The sequence below is a fragment of the Salvelinus fontinalis genome, chromosome 12, assembly GCF_029448725.1.
Source record: "Salvelinus fontinalis isolate EN_2023a chromosome 12, ASM2944872v1, whole genome shotgun sequence".
NCBI classification, from domain to species: domain Eukaryota; kingdom Metazoa; phylum Chordata; class Actinopteri; order Salmoniformes; family Salmonidae; genus Salvelinus; species Salvelinus fontinalis.
The window spans coordinates 12147927-12164854 of record NC_074676.1 but is presented as its reverse complement, the minus strand read 5'-3'; the positions used below and the strand labels follow the sequence as shown (position 1 = coordinate 12164854).

Here is a 16928-nt window from a genome sequence, read left to right as displayed (position 1 = left end):
ACTTATACTAAGAGTTTTTGTTTCATACGACTATTAAGACAGCTGCACCCACGTGTAACACACGAAATGGTTTTGACAGCGATGGAGAAATGACCGCTGTGGTAGGATGTATTTTAGGACAGTGTTCGTGATGCTTACACAGATGATTAAAAGCCTTTTATAAATGACAATTTGATAGTGACGATAAGATAATGGCTCGGGTTGTGAAGGTGTTTGGGACTCTGCGGAATCATTGGAAGAAGTCCACAGTCGCTGCGTGTGCCCTGTCATACGGTGGACACTGGCTGTATGGTAAACACTGGTGTGTAGCGTTTTCTTTCAGAATTAATGGTATGGTTGATAGATCAAGTACAGATCATCACTAGCATTAATATCATTGAGCACATGCACACGAATTGGTAGCTATTGAGAAATAATCAGCTATCAAGGTCTCACGGAACGGTTCTTATGATTGAAATACAACAACATTGAATAACATGAGGATGTATTGTAATCAATTATTTTCTTCGTCAATAATTTGTTATTGATTTATTTACAGTGATAATCTGCTGCGAAAAGAAGCTTGTATGGTGGCCAGGGTGAGACATTGCTTATTCTGTAGCTACGTTTTTCTGCTTTCAGGGATTATGCACCTGCATTTACTGTATTCCACTCTAATGCCCCAAAATCCATTCTCAATTGCAGGAATATGGACGTCAGCCGATTTCACCACAGGAGCAGCTGAGGAAAGCCACTGTCATCCTAAACCCAGCAGCTTGTAGTGGGTAAGTAAGAGATAACAGTCATGTTCCCTAAAGTCAAGCAAAGAGAATAAGCAAGAGGTCCAGCTTATTGCACCACAGCCATTTTCAATTTCTACTGTAATTTGTGTTTGACTAATATCGTCTTGCTGTTCTCTTGCTCTTCCCTCTGGTCATAGGAAAGCCAACACTTTATTTGAGAAGAATGCTGCCCCTATATTACACCTGGCTGGTGTGGAGGTGACACTAGTAAAGGTATTATTTTCTTTCCCTGTGCAATTGTTGTTTCTGTACACTTCTTAGCCTGTATAGTCTATAGTTCTACATAGTGTAATACCATATGTGTCTTCTCTCTTGCAGACAGACTATGAGGGCCAGGCGAAGAAATTGATGGAGCTGATGGAGCAAACAGACATGCTGATTGTGGCTGGAGGGGATGGCACTCTACAAGAGGTTATCACTGGTCTGCTGCGGAGGGCTGATCAAGTAAGTTGTGTATTATCATTGTATTAACCTGTAACAAGCTCCTTTATTTTGCTCAATACCACCTCAGCTTAGCTGTCTCTTACTACCCTGTACTGGTTTGTTTCTCTCTAATATAGGAGTCATTCAGTAAAACCCCCATAGGATTCATCCCACTGGGTTCCCACAATTCCCTGAGTGAGAGTCTGCACATCCTCAGTGACAATCAGGTGAAGTAAGTATCCCACTGAAACATGTCACACTCTCATTCAGACGCAAACAAAACACATGCTATCTCTCACTGAGAATGTTTACTGTGCATAATCTCCTCCTTGATTTATCTAAAATATCCTGCAATCTTTTTGTCATTCATATCCCCTCTTGTTTTCAGACACATCACGTCGGCGACACTGTCCATCTTGCAAGGAGAAACGGTACCTCTGGATGTGCTGCAGATCAAGGTGAGACCGGGAGGGTCTGGTGTTTAGGGAGGGGTTAAGATCTTTATTACATTTAATCGCCATTTAATAACCGTAACTGCATTGAGAGGAAGAGAAGAACATTGTATTGGGTTTCTGGGTTTATGTATCAAGGGAGAGAAAGACCAGCCAGTGTTTGCCCTGATTGGTCTACGGTGGGGGGCCTTCAGAGATGTGGCTGCCACCATCAAAAAGTAAGACCCCTTCATAGCTTGTGATTAACAAGTTTCCATATTCTTATTTTCCCCAAGTCCCATGTAAAGTCATGGAAACATTTTAGTAATAGAAAAGTTGTTTCTCCTTTTAAAAATAAATGTCTTATACTGTTGTTTTCTCTCTTAGATATTGGTACCTTGGCCCCTTGAAGACAAAAGCAGCTCATTGGTTTAGTACATTACGGGTGAGAGCATGACTGTTTTCATTCCGTGTCCATGGACCTCAATTGTTCCTCCATGCATTTGTGTCATGCTGTCTTTTCCCATCCCTCCCCAGGAGTGGCCCCAGGTTCGTGAGGCCTCTGTGTCCTACCTGGCACCCACCCTTCGCCCCCCTGACCTGCCCGAACAGAAGCCCCAGCGCCCCCACCTAATGTACCGAATCGCCCACAGACTGAAAAATTACTGGTACCCACCTATTCCAGGTAACATTGTCTGTGTGTTGATGTGTTTGTCAGTCTGGAAATAAGACTACACTTCCTCATTTTAAATGTCCTTGTGCATCTTCTGATTCACAAAGCATGAATGGCATTGTTTTTGTGTTTATTAATTATTTATTTGCACCAAAGAAAACAAGTGATGGACAACAATGCAGATAAAAACAAATAATAAAACATTTAAAAAAGTGTTCAGGTGTGGTTGGAATGAAAACAACACCACAAAGAAACTATATACAATACAAAAAGTACAAAATGTTTGTGCAGAGCCTCCAAAAGTGGAGGAGCCAGAGAGATGGAATGAGAGGATGTTGTCTACTTTAGAGCTGTCGATCCACACCCAGAACAAAAACCCTGTCCAGACGGTCAGTAAAAAAATAATAAAAACTATACTATAGCAGCTACTACAACAGACTCAGGATGTTAAAACTGTGTTCCCTTGTTTGTCCCTCAGCGTACAGACGACTCCCTGCTGGTGTGTGTGGAGCCAGACTCCTTCAGTGTGGGAGAGTTCATCACTGTTGGGTGAGCAGTTGTGGAGATATACTTTGTCACATTATCAATGTAATACCCGACTAAAATAAAATGGTTATTCATGTAGCATGTGTGTCAAGGCTGTTGCATTTTCTGCATTGCAGAGAGAAAAAAATGGAGGATGCAACTGCATTCACAAGAAAATCACTGAAACTGGAGGCCAGTGCATGTCAACTCAATCTGCCCGAGGTCAGCTGTCTTAGTCCTATCAACGTCATAGACAACATGCATTACAGTCTTGTAGTTTAGATCATTATAACCCTTAAACAAATTAAATGTATGCTTGTAAAATATGTTCTTGTTTGTGTGTGTGTGTGTGTGTGCGTACATACGGACGGTCCTTCTTCTCCATGACTTCTGACCTCTCCCTACTGTCGTATCCCCTGCCACAGGAAGGCGCTGGCTTCTACAACATTGACAATGAGGAGTACGAGGCCATGTCAGTGGAGGTGACGCTGTTGCCACGGAAACTGCACTTCTTCTGCAGCGCAGAGCGCAGAGAGCAGCTCCTCACACAGGTCCAGTGAGGGAAGCAATGTGATGACAACACATGCAGCAGACAGATGAATAGGGAGGAGGATCAAAGGGCCAGCACCTGGGGTGTATTCATTACATCTTGCAACAGAAACCATTTAAGAACCAAACGGAAGCAAACAGAATGAAACGTGGTGGAATCTACCTGAATTTGTCCAATAGAAACTTGTTTTTGTTGCAAAATATTTTCTGTTTGGTTTTGCAACAGACTGTGTTTTGCAACAGAATTGATGTAATGAATAAACCCCTGGGTCGTATTCAGTTGGCACCAAACGGACTGAAACGGGGAGGGTCTATCTTCACTTTTTCAATAAAGGCTTGTTTTCCGTTGTAAAATGTTTTGCTACGGTATGCCCTAATACGACCTTGTATTGTACTTCTACTTCAACCTGGGAGTATGTCTGCTCTACTTGCCTCCTTACTGGCACTAAACAGCAATAAAACAGAGCCGGACCAATGTGGAACCGTCTACAGTGAGGTTTCATTGTTACTGAAATTGAGATGTTCAGTTGAAATGGTTAAGGTCATAATTATGGACGATGACTGATGCAGTAACAAGGACCAAACATTTTGTTGCTATTTCTGAACTCAGCCTGTATAAGTCTGCCCTGCAGGAGTATTGGTGTAACTGACTAGTTTACTACTGTATATTCTCATCATGTGTAACGCTATTAAATAATTCAGTTATGATGTCCACTGTGTTCTATTGCCTTTTAATACCAATTGGAATGAACAGTCTCTAGAGATGTGCAGAGAGACTGTCGGCATTGTACAGTACTCTATGATAAGATGAGATACATTGGCATGAGAATCACTCTCCATTGGCAACACTATCACAAATACAATCCAACAAGATTCCGAGAAAACAAATGTTTTGTGTTTACAATGGAAGTACTGTATAATGTCACTGGCTTGGAAACGAGTGGCTCATGCGATCAAGTTACTAAATGGGTATTCGTCACTGAAGTCTCTTTCCATGTTTTACAGTAGCACAGGTTCTGGATATAGCTGTGTAGTTGGGAGTATAGGTTTATGTTACAGTTGCTGTGATCAAGGCTATATAAGTTACCGCTCTTGTTGCATATTAGTGCTGAAGTACAACAGATCATTCTTTCTTTTGACATTCAGTGCGGTGACATACTGTACAAATAAATTCCAATTAGCCAATGCTGGTACAGGTCTGTGAACAAATTCCACAAAGAAAGCATTTGATACAATTCCGTTTGTGTCGTATACACTCTACTTCATAGACATGATACACCTGTAAAACAAATGGTAGCATGCCCAGGATGTGCCGAAAGGCACAAGGTGGAACAGGTCAAAACAAACAGAGCAAAGAAAATGAGCTAAGTCATCATGGATGTGAAGAACTTGTACATTTAATCATATTAGCACTAGTATCAGTAGTGTCAATTAACACATTGATACAGTAGCTGGAAGTCATTAAATTGAAAAACTTTTCCCCTATGCATCTTTCCAGTTAAAATAAGCCTGTGGTCTTGATTGAGTGCCTGTCCACAACACTAAAAGATGACCTACTAATTAGGCTTTATAACAAAACTGTTCCTAGTAAAACCTCAATGAACATTGCCACTATTGCTGACACTTACTGACCAGTTGAACCCAATGGAAGCAGTGTGCAGTCTTCATCAACACTATTTTATGAGTCATTGAGCAATGGCTTAAGCCATTGATTTCATGAACAGTCTGTCTCCCAGCACTATTTGAACAAAGTAACTTTATCTCCAGGGCCTGTATTCAAAAAGGGTCTCAGAGTAGGAGTGCTGATCTAGGATCAAGTCCCCTTGTCCATGTAATCTTATTCAGTATGATCTAAAAAGTAAAACTGATCCTATATCAGCGCTCCTATCCATATATATTTTTATCCACACAATGCAGAACCATAGTGTGAGGGCTAAAGAAGACCCTCTGCCAAAACAGATGGGGTCTGACTGTCTGCCCAGATAGGAGGGTAAATCCCACTATCATGCTTGGGGTTGACATCACCAGAGAACTAAGAATACAAAGGAGTCTTTGTTACAGTGACGGGGCACAGCTTGCAGCTGACTAGCTCCTACAAGAAAATAACACTCGAGTTGTATCTGCACTCATAGCACACCAGTGGATTTAATTCAATCTGCAACAAATCTCATTTGAATCAAACTAAAACTCAAGTACACAGCTAGCTTCTCCACTTGAGAAACACCCGCTCACTCTGAGACAGACTGACTGTTAGATCACTGACTGCACCTTTTCTCTGTTGGCAGAACATTGGACCATTAAATCAGCACACAAATAAGTTTACACATAATCATGTGGTCATCAAACACGAGTCCAGAGGTTGCGGTGTGGTGCAGAATTCATGATCAGTTAGTGTCATAGAATCACATGCATTTAAGTCTCCCAGGTTGACCATTTTAAACATCAAATGAAAAAGCTCTGACGAAGGCCGTGAGGCCGATACGTAAAGCTTATTAAAGAGCAGTGATACTATCAAGAGCAGTGTGTGGGGTCCTTCTTTTTCTCATCTTATCCAACTGTTACCATGCACCTGCAAAAAAGATAGCTCAGAGTGTGAGTGGCTTTTGAATTTTAAACATCGAATTAAGAAACTTGATAAGACAATACACAACACATTATCCAGAAGTCACATTGCAAAATAAACACATGTTCAATGTGATCATGGAACAAGTAAACCCTGTAAGTTACTGCCAAGCAAACCGGGAACATTCCTAGACCATTAGCTAAGATTCCCATTAAGTTATAGTTTTATCTAACATTCCTAAACCATTAGCTAAGATTCCCATTAAGTTATAGTTAGGGTTTTATCTAACATTCCTAAACCATTAGCGAAGATTCCCATTAAGTTATAGTTAGGGTTTTATCTAACATTAGGATGACAACATCCACATTTTTTATATATTTTTTGAAAATGTTTTAAATTAAATATCCTTGGAATGTTCTAACGTTCACTAACATTTTGTGCACAACATCTGTAACAACCACCACAGAACATTACCCAAATGTTCTCATTAGGTTTCCAGGTTAAGAACAGACAAAATGTTTTCTGGAATGTTCTTGCAACATCAGGAGAATGTTTTATTCAAACATTGTATAATCATCAGCACAACTGTACCGTTTTGTGTTATGAAAATATTTGCCGCAACCTAACGAATGTTCTGGGAACTTTCACAGAACCACTATTGGTTTGCTGGGTCGAGTCTGCCATGTGAGTGTCAGCATTAGACCAAGGTCAGACAAACAGGTGCAGACTCTACTGAAATGTTACAGTATTTAACAAATATTCCTTTCATCACTCCATAAGAAATACCTCCTTGGACCAGGGCATGATTTCAAATAAATACATCCTGCATGATACATCTTTCCCTTTTAATGTGTATGATTAGCTGACATCATGAAAAAAACGGTATTCCTATTTGATGTTTATGTGACTCAGATTCATCGGAATAAGCTTTCTTGATTATTGAAATTTGACAAATACGCAAAAATTCACATTGCTCCTTTTTTTCACGCAGAAAATAAATTATTGATCAACTTCAGCATGAAATGTTTAGAGGAAAACAGAGAGTGAAAACCATGTGATCTTTACTCTCAATTCTAGCAGACCTGATGCAGAATTTTGGGGAAACAAAGTCATGGTAAAGTGACAATCACATTCATATTTTGTAACACAACATACATGGTTAGGCAGAATCCTCTGTAAAGATTTAAGAAAAAAGGGCTTGGTGCCACAGCAGAATTTTATTTCCATGGAGATTTAATGAAGATTCCAAGTGGGAGGAACAATGAATGATCCAGCTCCACACTGGATACTAGATCCGTGGTTCTGTCGGTCAGCAGTGCTCCATAGTATTGGGAGCAGTACAAACGAGGCACATTGATCAATGGTTCCACCTCCAGTGACTAGGCCTGGTGATCCAAGCAGAGATCCAGGTCAGAAGAGAACCGATTCCAAGCGAACAGACAAACAAGACAAGTGCTTGTTGAATAGGGAACAGACTGTCGCCAGACAGCACTGCAGAGTCCAGGCAGTACCTATCATCTATCATTGCGGCCCAGTTTACTAGGTGAGCTGTCATTGAGTGAACACTGGCCATAGACAGCTATATCCCGGAGCCGGGCGAGAGATCGAGAGAGAGAGACCTGCAGGCCTTTGACTGGGCAGAACGCCAGGGAAGGAAGAGAAGGAGGCAGTGTCTTCAGAGGACCAAGAGAGAACAGGCCACAGCCAGAGCTCAGGGGCAGCAGGGGTTATCGATGACCAGCATAACGTCAATGCCATAGACCTCCAGCAGGTCTTCCAGGAATGTGCGGTCTGCCTGGGGGTCCAGTCCCATGGCTCTCACATGCTCTGCAGTCAGGGTGTGGTCCGCACTCGCCTCCACCTCCGATAGAGTCTGGAAGATACGGTTATTCTGCTCCATGAAAAACCTATTGGAGAGAACAGAGGACATTCTGTAAGAATGTTTGAGGAAGACTCCAGACTATTCTTAGTTAACTAGAAAAGATGCCGTTGGTTACTGTAATGTAAACACACTCACAGGATAAAGAGGTCCTCCTCATTTGATGTGCAGTCTCCAGCCACCTCCTGAGTGTAATGTAGCATTTGCCTGAAAAGACCATAACATCATCCTCATCATCATTATCATCATCATCATCTCTTGAAAATGTCTGCCACCATTTATCAGGGTCCTGTGTACCTTTGTTCGCTCAGTTTCCTATACTTCTCCCGGTCGGCCCCGTTCAGCCGGAGCAGTGGCTGCATGCTATCTCTGTGTGTCTTCACATTCTGGTTATCAACTTATACGTCATACAGCTCCTTCTTCTCCTCAAATATCTTCTCGGTGGTGCCTTAAGACACAACGAGACGTTGCATTCACCTTACCATACACACACCATGGTTCGTACATATTTACGTTTATCAATCAGAGCTTAAGGTCACACTAACAGGCCACATATGACATCTCTGTCGCCAGGGCAGCGATGTCTGCCACATTGACGTAGAAGAAGGGGCGGAGCTCAGGCACAGACACACCTATCCCAGGTATAGAGACGTTGGACAGGCAGCAACAACAGTACACTATGTGAGGAGTACAAGAGAAACATGGGAAACTACATCGACCGAGAGCACAAAGTGACATAGACAGTAAACACAAACTGTAATGAGATCTGAAAAACAAATATGTGGGGATTTGTACTAGTGTGTGTGCGTGTGTTTCAGCTGCACCATCTCACCCCTGTAGCACACGACACCAACAGGCGGTGGGGAAAACATGAGGATGCGTTTTCGGAGCAGGGCAAACTTCCACAGCACCAGGATCTGCTCCCCAAAGAAGCGGATGAACTGGGACATGCAGCCGGCCGGGTGGGTGATCTGGAGGGGGCAGAGAGGGATGGACAGAATGCTAACTTCTGCACAAAATCTCTCCTTGACATCGGACGTCTGATTTACATGCACATAACTCAAGTTATGACATATCTCAAAATGCACAAACGCACCTAAACCAATCACTGAATTGCCAATTATCCACAATCAACAACCGCACACGGGGCGGGAGTGGTTAGAGCGTTGGACTAGTAACTGAAGGTTGTTAGATCAAATCCCCAAGCTGACAAGGTAAAAATCTGTTGGTCTGCACCTGAACAAAGCAGTTAACCCACTGTTCCTAGGCTGTCATTGTAAATAAGAATTTGTTCTTAACTGACTTGCCTAGTTAAATAAAAAAAACAAAAAAAAAACAGTAAGATCAATGATCTAAGTTCAAGTGGCCATCAGTCCTGACCTTCATCTCTGGGTGCATGCAGCGGTTGATGGCTGGGACCCAGTAGCTGGTTGGACAGGCAGTGACCAGTCCGTTCCCTGCTGGGTGCAGCACAGCTTTTTTATGCTCATAGAAGGCCTCCAGAGGAGAGTACGAGCCAGGGCACTGCAGCTGGTGTCTGCATGGAGAGACACACTGATTAGGCTAGATAATGTCCTATAATTAACACTAGACACTTTCTAAATGTTGACTGCAATCGGCATCTCAAGCATAACACTGGTGAGAAAGAGGTTGTTATTGAAGACTCATAACAGCATGGTTTGATTGGATTAAAACTGGGATCATCCCTGGGAATTGGATCAACATAGGCTAAGTTTATGTGTACTGTATAAAGTCAAGCTGAACCCCCTAGGCAGATATCTCTACCATGAGCTGGATATGTGTCAGTTCTATATGCATAGTCAATGAGATGAGACAAGCTTCTGAAGATTCAAGCAGAAATACAAGCGTTTCTGAGGGAGACATTCCGGGTTTCTTCCATTTCAATGATTACATGCAAAGACTGCATATAAATGGATTCTAGTGACGGTGGTGGCACTGACTCAGGACTTATGTTTAATAGATGAGAAGACTGAAAATACAGATGAAGGAGAAGAGGAATGAAATGAGGGGAGGAATGTGAAACAGGACGGATGAGAGAGAGAGAGAGAGAGAGAGAGAGAGAGAGAGAGAGAGAGAGAGAGAGAGATACAGACAACAAATTCCAATTGGCTATACTAAAACTCTTTAACATCGTCCTTAGCTCTGGCATCTTCCCCAATATTTGGAACCAAGGACTGATCACCCCAATCCACAAAAGTGGAGACAAATTTGACCCCAATAACTACCGTGGAATATGCGTCAACAGTAACCTTGGTAAAATACTCTGCATTATCATTAACAGCAGACTCGTACATTTCCTCGATGAACACAATGTACTGAGCAAATGTCAAATTGGCTTTTTACCAAATTACCGTACAACAGACCATGTATTCACCCTACACACCCTAATTGACAACCAAACAAACCAAAACAAAGGCAAAGTCTTCTCATGCTTTGTTGATTTCAAAAAAGCCTTCGACTCAATTTGGCATGAGGGTCTGCTATACAAATTGATGGAAAGTGGTGTTGGGGGTAAAACATACGACATTATAAAATCCATGTACACAAACAACAAGTGTGCGGTTAAAATTGGCAAAAAACACACACATTTCTTCACACAGGGTCGTGGGGTGAGACAGGGATGCAGCTTAAGCCCCACCCTCTTCAACATATATATCAACGAATTGGCGCGGGCACTAGAACAGTCTGCAGCACCCGGTCTCACCCTACTAGAATCCGAAGTCAAATGTCTACTGTTTGCTGATGATCTGGTACTTCTGTCACCAACCAAGGAGGGACTACAGCAGCACCTAGATCTTCTGCACAGATTCTGTCAGACCTGGGCCCTGACAGTAAATCTCAGTAAGACCAAAATAATGGTGTTCCAAAAAAGGTCCAGTCGCCAGGACCACAAATTCCATCTAGACACCGTTGCCCTAGAGCACACAAAAAACTATACATTCCTCGGCCTAAACATCAGCACCACAGGTAACTTCCACAAAGCTGTGAACGATCTGAGAGACAAGGCAAGAAGGGCATTCTATGCCATCAGAAGGAACATAAATTTCAACATACCAATTAGGATCTGGCTAAAAATACTTGAATCAGTCATAGAGCCCATTGCCCTTTATGGTTGTGAGGTCTGGGGTCCGCTCACCAACCAAGATTTCACAAAATGGGGCAAACACCAAATTGAGACTCTGCATGCAGAATTCTGCAAAAATATCCTCCGTGTACAACGCAGAACACCAAATAATGCATGCAGAGCAGAATTAGGCCGATACCCACTAATTATCAAAATCCAGAAAAGAGCCGTTAAATTCTACAACCACCTAAAAGGAAGCGATTCCCAAACCTTCCATAACAAAGCCATCACCTACAGAGAGATGAACCTGGAGAAGAGTCCCCTAAGCAAACTGGTCCTAGGGCTCTGTTCACAAACACAAACACACCCCACAAAGCCCCAGGACAACAGCACAATTAGACCCAACCAAATCATGAGAAAACAAAAAGATAATTACTTGACACATTGGAAAGAATTAACAAAAAAACAGAGCAAACTAGAATGCTATTTGGCCCTAAACAGAGAGTACACAGTGGCAGAATACCTGACCACTGTGACTGACCCAAACTTAAGGAAAGCTTTGACTATGTACAGACTCAGTGAGCATAGCCTTGCTATTGAGAAAGGCCGCCGTAGGCAGACATGGCTCTCAAGAGAAGACAGGCTATGTGCACACTGCCCACAAAATGAGGTGGAAACCGAGCTGCACTTCCTAACCTCCTGCCCAATGTATGACCATATTAGAGACACATATTTCCCTCAGATCACACAGATCCACAAAGAATTCGAAAACAAATCCAATTTTGATAAACTCCCATATCTACTGGGTGAAATTCCACAGTGTGCCATCACAGCAGCAAGATTTGTGACCTGTTGCCACAAGAAAAGGGCAACCAGTGAAAAACAAACACCATTGTAAATACAACCCATATTTATGCTTACTTATTTTAACTTGTGTGCTTTAACCATTTGTACATTGTTACAACACTGTATATATTTAATATGACACTCGTAATGTCTTTATTGTTTTGAAACTTCTGTATGTGTAATGTTTACTGTTAATTCGTTTTGTTTGTTTCACTTTTGTGTATTGTCTACCTCATTTGCTTTGGCAATGTTAACACATGTTTCCCATGCCAATAAAGCCCCTTGAATTGAATTGAATTGAATTGAGAGAGAGAGAGAGAGAGAGAGAGAGAGAGAGAGAGAGAGAGAGAGAGAGAGAGAGAGAGAGAGAGAGAGAGAGAGAGAGAGAGAGAGAGAGGAAACAGGGTGATAGAGGATAGACAGACAGACAACAGTACTTACCTAACCTGGTTCTCCAGGAAGTGCATGTAGTGATATAAGAGGGTGTAAGAGGGAGACAGAATACCCACAGACTTCATCCGTGCCCCTCTCTCCAACTCACTCTCAACAGGCATGTTAGCAAAACACGCCAGCCCAAAATAGCAGCCTTTACGGAAATATCTGCAAAAAAGAAAATAGACATGGATGTAGTGAATGTACACAACACACAAGGCTGCTGAGGGGAGAACGGAGCATTTTAATGGCTGAAATGGAGTAAACGGAATGGTATCAAACACACAGAAACCATGTGTTTGATGTGTTCGTTACCATTCCATATTTGCCGTTCCAGCCATTACTATGAGCCTGTCTTCCCCAATTATGATGCCACCTGCCGCCTGTGATACAACATCATCAAGATTAATGATAGGGCTCTGATTGTCCTCTGTCAGTAATACTGTTCATTCAGGTGGGGGAATAGTTTTACATGAAGTCGTTGCTGATTCTGTGTGAGCCGCTGGCCATTGACTTGAATTCCACTCCGTCAAGATTCACATCTTGGGGTAAGCACCATTCCACCATGTTACCTGCCATTGACACACACAAACACATAAACTTGAGTCTCCAAACTGTACACTTCACTGTGAGAGAATGAGATTCTTCCATTATGTCTCCATCTCTGACCGTCCACATTTTATCTTACATTCAATTTCAGCTAACCAGAAAAGGGAAGTTGAGGAGAGTAAGCAGTAATACTGGTGTCCCAAGACTCCAAGAAAGCTTTCCCTTCTCAGAGATCCTTGTCAAGTGATTTCTGTTATGTTTGTGGTCCTGTCTGGCTCAGTTGGTAGAGCATGGTGCTTGTGTGTCACTTTGGATAACAGCGTCTGCTAAATGGTATATATATTATTATATATTGCTATACAGTGGTGTAAAGTACTTCAGTAAAAATACTTGAATATACTCCTTAAGTAGTTTTTGGGGGTATCTGTACTTTACTATTTATATTTTGGACAACTTTCACTTTTACTCCACTACATTCCTAAAGAAAATGATGTACTTTCTACTCCATACATTTGCCCTAACAACCAAAAGTACTTTTGAATCAGGACAGGAAACTTGTCCAATTCACGTAATTATCAAGAAAAAATCCCTGGTAATCCCTACTGCATCTGATCTGGCAGACTCACTAAAAACAAAAGCTTAGTTTGTAAATTATGTCTGAGTGTTGGAGTGTGCCTCTGGCTATATGTAAATTATGTCTGAGTGTTGGAGTGTTCCCCTGGCTCTCTGTAAATTATGTCTGTGTGTTGGAGTGTGCCCTGGCTATATGTAAATGATGTCTGAGTGTTGGAGTGTGCCCTGGCTATCTGTAAATGATGTCTGAGTGTTGGAGTGTGCCCCTGGCTATCTGTAAATGATGTCTGAGTGTTGGAGTGTGCCCCTGGCTATCTGTAAATGATGTCTGAGTGTTGGAGTGTGCCCTGGCTATCTGTAAATTATGTCTGTGTGTTGGAGTGTGCCCTAGCTATCTGTAAATTGTGTCTGAGTGTTGGAGTGTGCCCCTGGCTATCTGTAAATTATGTCTGAGTGTTGGAGTGTGCCCCTGGCTATCTGTAAATGATGTCTGAGTGTTGGAGTGTGCCCTGGCTATCTGTAAATTATGTCTGTGTGTTGGAGTGTGCCCTAGCTATCTGTAAATTGTGTCTGAGTGTTGGAGTGTGCCCCTGGCTATCTGTAAATTATGTCTGAGTGTTGGAGTGTGCCCCTGGCTATCTGTAAATGATGTCTGAGTGTTGGAGTGTGCCCTGGCTATCTGTAAATTATGTCTGTGTGTTGGAGTGTGCCCTAGCTATCTGTAAATTGTGTCTGAGTGTTGGAGTGTGCCCCTGGCTATCTGTAAATTATGTCTGAGTGTTGGAGTGTGCCCCTGGCTATCTGTAAATGATGTCTGAGTGTTGGAGTGTGCCCTGGCTATCTGTAAATTATGTCTGTGTGTTGGAGTGTGCCCTAGCTATCTGTAAATTGTGTCTGAGTGTTGGAGTGTGCCCCTGGCTATCTGTAAATGATGTCTGAGTGTTGGAGTGTGCCCCTGGCTATCTGTAAATGATGTCTGAGTGTTGGAGTGTGCCCCTGGCTATCTGTAAATGATGTCTGAGTGTTGGAGTGTGCCCTGGCTATCCGGAAAAAAAGACAACTGGCAGTCTGGTTTGGCTAATATAATGAATTTGAAATTCTTTATACTTTTACTTTTGAATCTTAAGTATATGTAAGGGATAACATTTACTTTTGATACTTAAATATATTTAAAACCAAATACTTTTAGACTTTTACTCGAGTAGTATTTCACTGGCTGGTATCTTTACTTTTACTCAAGTATGAAAATTGGGAACTTTTTCCACCACTATTGCTATAACCACTGAGATATCCAGAATATTTCAAACTGTACAAGTGGGTTTGAATTATCAAATGATAACGAATGTAGGTTCCCAAACTGTGCGAAGGGTCGGAAGAGTTCGTTTTGTTTAAGTGGGAAACCCCTGCGCCCAGACTACTGCATTACTCAATTATCACATTTTAATTACATATTCTCATTATCTAAATTTACAGAGCTTGTTGAAATTTATGACGACAGAAGAAAATACTCATTCGGCAAACTAGTTTTCACTGGTAAACAAATGCTTGTCACAACACCTGATTTGGGTATCTACATACTGGGTCATATTTGAATAGTGTAGATAAGTAGAGCTGGGAAGTAAAGAACAGTAGGCATTTCTTGCAACTTCATGTGCGCACTTCCATGGCATGAGTCAGTACCCCACTGTGCCCAGTAATGTAAATAGCCCGCTATTGCTCTTTCTCACCGGATCTTGTGTCAAAGGTTACCACAAACACAGACACTATTTGGTCCTTTTCCTCCCATCCCACTCGTTCTTTCAGAGATATTCCAGGGTCGGCATTGATGGGACTGGGGACATCCCATGGACCAGTGTAGTCAGGGCTAGGGCTCCCGTTCAAACTGGGAACAGCGGTTACAGTTGCTCGACCCCCATATCTGGTGCTCCAGCCTATGCCAGGCGCGGTGATGCCCTGAGAACAGCCGTCTGGCGGGCTCGATTCCCATCCATGTTCTTTTGCTGGTGAGGGAACCGCCTGGGTCAGTTCGGCTGGTGAAATCTCTTCCCAGTCCAGCAGTGGAGCGCGATCCGACTGCTCGAGCATAGTGCTTCCTAAATGGAGGTAAACAACAAGAAACTAAGAAGAAAAGAATTTGTATTAGATATAGTCAGTACTGCCTCAACAGACCATGACGTGTTTCACCACTCCCTGCCATTTACTTGTTATTTGTAACCGTGTCACATCCTCAGATGAAGAAGGAGTATTCTTCCAGCTCCAGGGCACAGTGTTTTGGTGATGATATCACACGCTTCCGCTCACGTGGGTTTATTCATATTTGATAAACCTATGGTCAATTTTACAAATGTACGATCACCTGTGTTTATATAACTCCCTTGCTTTTCAGGTATGTTACAATTGTAACATGTGTAATCTAATGATAGGCTGGCCCGAAGTTGTGTTGTTGATGACTCCAAAGATCGTATGAATCGTTGATAAATGTGTAATAGGACACAGACATTACTATATGTAATTCTATGCTGTAGGGTCACAAAATAAATTGTGTACGATCAAGATGTTCATACTATACATTTAAAAGCAGGTGTGTTTATTAATTACATGCTTTAAATTCAGTCTATCGGACGCAGTAAATCGGATAAAAAGAGTCTGGATAGGTAACGTTTCTAAAGGAGTGCGCTGAGGTAGTGATAGGCATTCCGGCTCTTTTCAGTGAGCCGGTTTGTTCAGCTCAGCTCACCAAAAAGAGCGGCTGTTTTGGCTCCCAAACGGCTCTTTAAAAAAATATATACTTTAAAAAAAAAAGTCAAACAGTTTGCGATAGTTTGACTATGATTGGTGTTGAAACAATTCTAATTATATTATTAAATGAAATCATACTCTACCTTAACCACAATGTATTTAAAATGCATTGGTTTGTTATGAAAAAGAATGCTATTAAACATTTGAATTTAAAGTATAACTTTTTGATGTATATAAACAAAGTGCATATAAATCTAACCATTCAAAACACATACAATCTGAACAGCATAATAATAAAATATTGCACCAAATCAAATACAAATAGATAACAATTTGCAAAACTGCAGCATCCCACAAATTGAAATAAATGTAAAAAAGAAGGATGCTATTACACATGTGCATTTAAAGTATAACTTTTTTGATGTATATAAACAAAGTGCATATAAATGTAACAATTCAAAACTAATACATTCGGAACATAATATTGCACCATATCAAAGAAAAATAAATAACAATGTGCAAAACTGCAGCATCCCACTTAAAACATTAAACTTGTCCCTCTTTTCTCTCTCTTCTTTATTGCCATGTTATAATTGGCTCATTCATCCCCCTCCTCTCCCCTGTAACTATTCCCCAGGTCGTTGCTGCAAATGAGAACGTGTTCTCAGTCAACTTACCTGGTAAAATAACGGTAAAATAAAAATAAATAAAAAATAACCAGCAGCACACAGCAATGCTGACCATATTTTGCTTTTAGGAGAGATTTGCATTCAGAAATGCAAGCTGCCTCACTTTCGAGGGGCTGATGCGGTTTCTTCTCTCAGTAATTATTTCTCCCGTTTTTGAGAAGACCCTGGATGGATGTAGCCACTATGCAGA

The 16928-nt window shown here is 41.7% G+C and overlaps 2 protein-coding genes across 2 annotated transcripts; one reads left to right on the top strand and one right to left on the bottom strand.

Annotated features, from left to right (window-relative positions):
* The first annotated feature begins 36 nt into the window (after positions 1–36).
* On the top strand, positions 37–4095 carry LOC129866815 (acylglycerol kinase, mitochondrial-like). Its single transcript, XM_055939730.1, has 14 exons — positions 37–301; positions 539–578; positions 685–764; positions 920–995; positions 1101–1226; positions 1343–1437; positions 1594–1663; positions 1796–1875; positions 2024–2081; positions 2174–2321; positions 2601–2698; positions 2788–2858; positions 2972–3056; positions 3260–4095. Exons 1-14 carry the CDS (start codon positions 192–194, stop codon positions 3392–3394), a joined length of 1272 nt encoding a protein of 423 aa, XP_055795705.1. The 5' UTR covers positions 37–191; the 3' UTR covers positions 3395–4095.
* Positions 4096–4098: 3 nt separating this feature from the next.
* LOC129866813 (DENN domain-containing protein 11-like) lies at positions 4099–15653 on the bottom strand. The gene is given in 10 exon segments (XM_055939729.1): positions 4099–7853; positions 7964–8032; positions 8123–8273; positions 8371–8502; positions 8658–8796; positions 9206–9362; positions 12198–12356; positions 12661–12760; positions 15038–15428; positions 15512–15653. Coding segments are annotated over 9 exon segments (1461 nt in total). The 5' UTR covers positions 15396–15428; positions 15512–15653; the 3' UTR covers positions 4099–7657.
* Between the last annotated feature and the right edge of the window lie 1275 nt (positions 15654–16928).

Coding starts and splice junctions, on each gene's coding strand:
- LOC129866815 (XM_055939730.1), top strand. CDS start 192: ATGGCTCGGGTTGTGAAGGTGTTTGGGACTCTGCGGAATCATTGGAAG. Junction 579..684: donor AAGCTTGTATGGTGGCCAGG/GTGAGACATTGC, acceptor TCTCAATTGCAG/GAATATGGACGTCAGCCGAT. Junction 1,227..1,342: donor TGCTGCGGAGGGCTGATCAA/GTAAGTTGTGTA, acceptor TCTCTAATATAG/GAGTCATTCAGTAAAACCCC.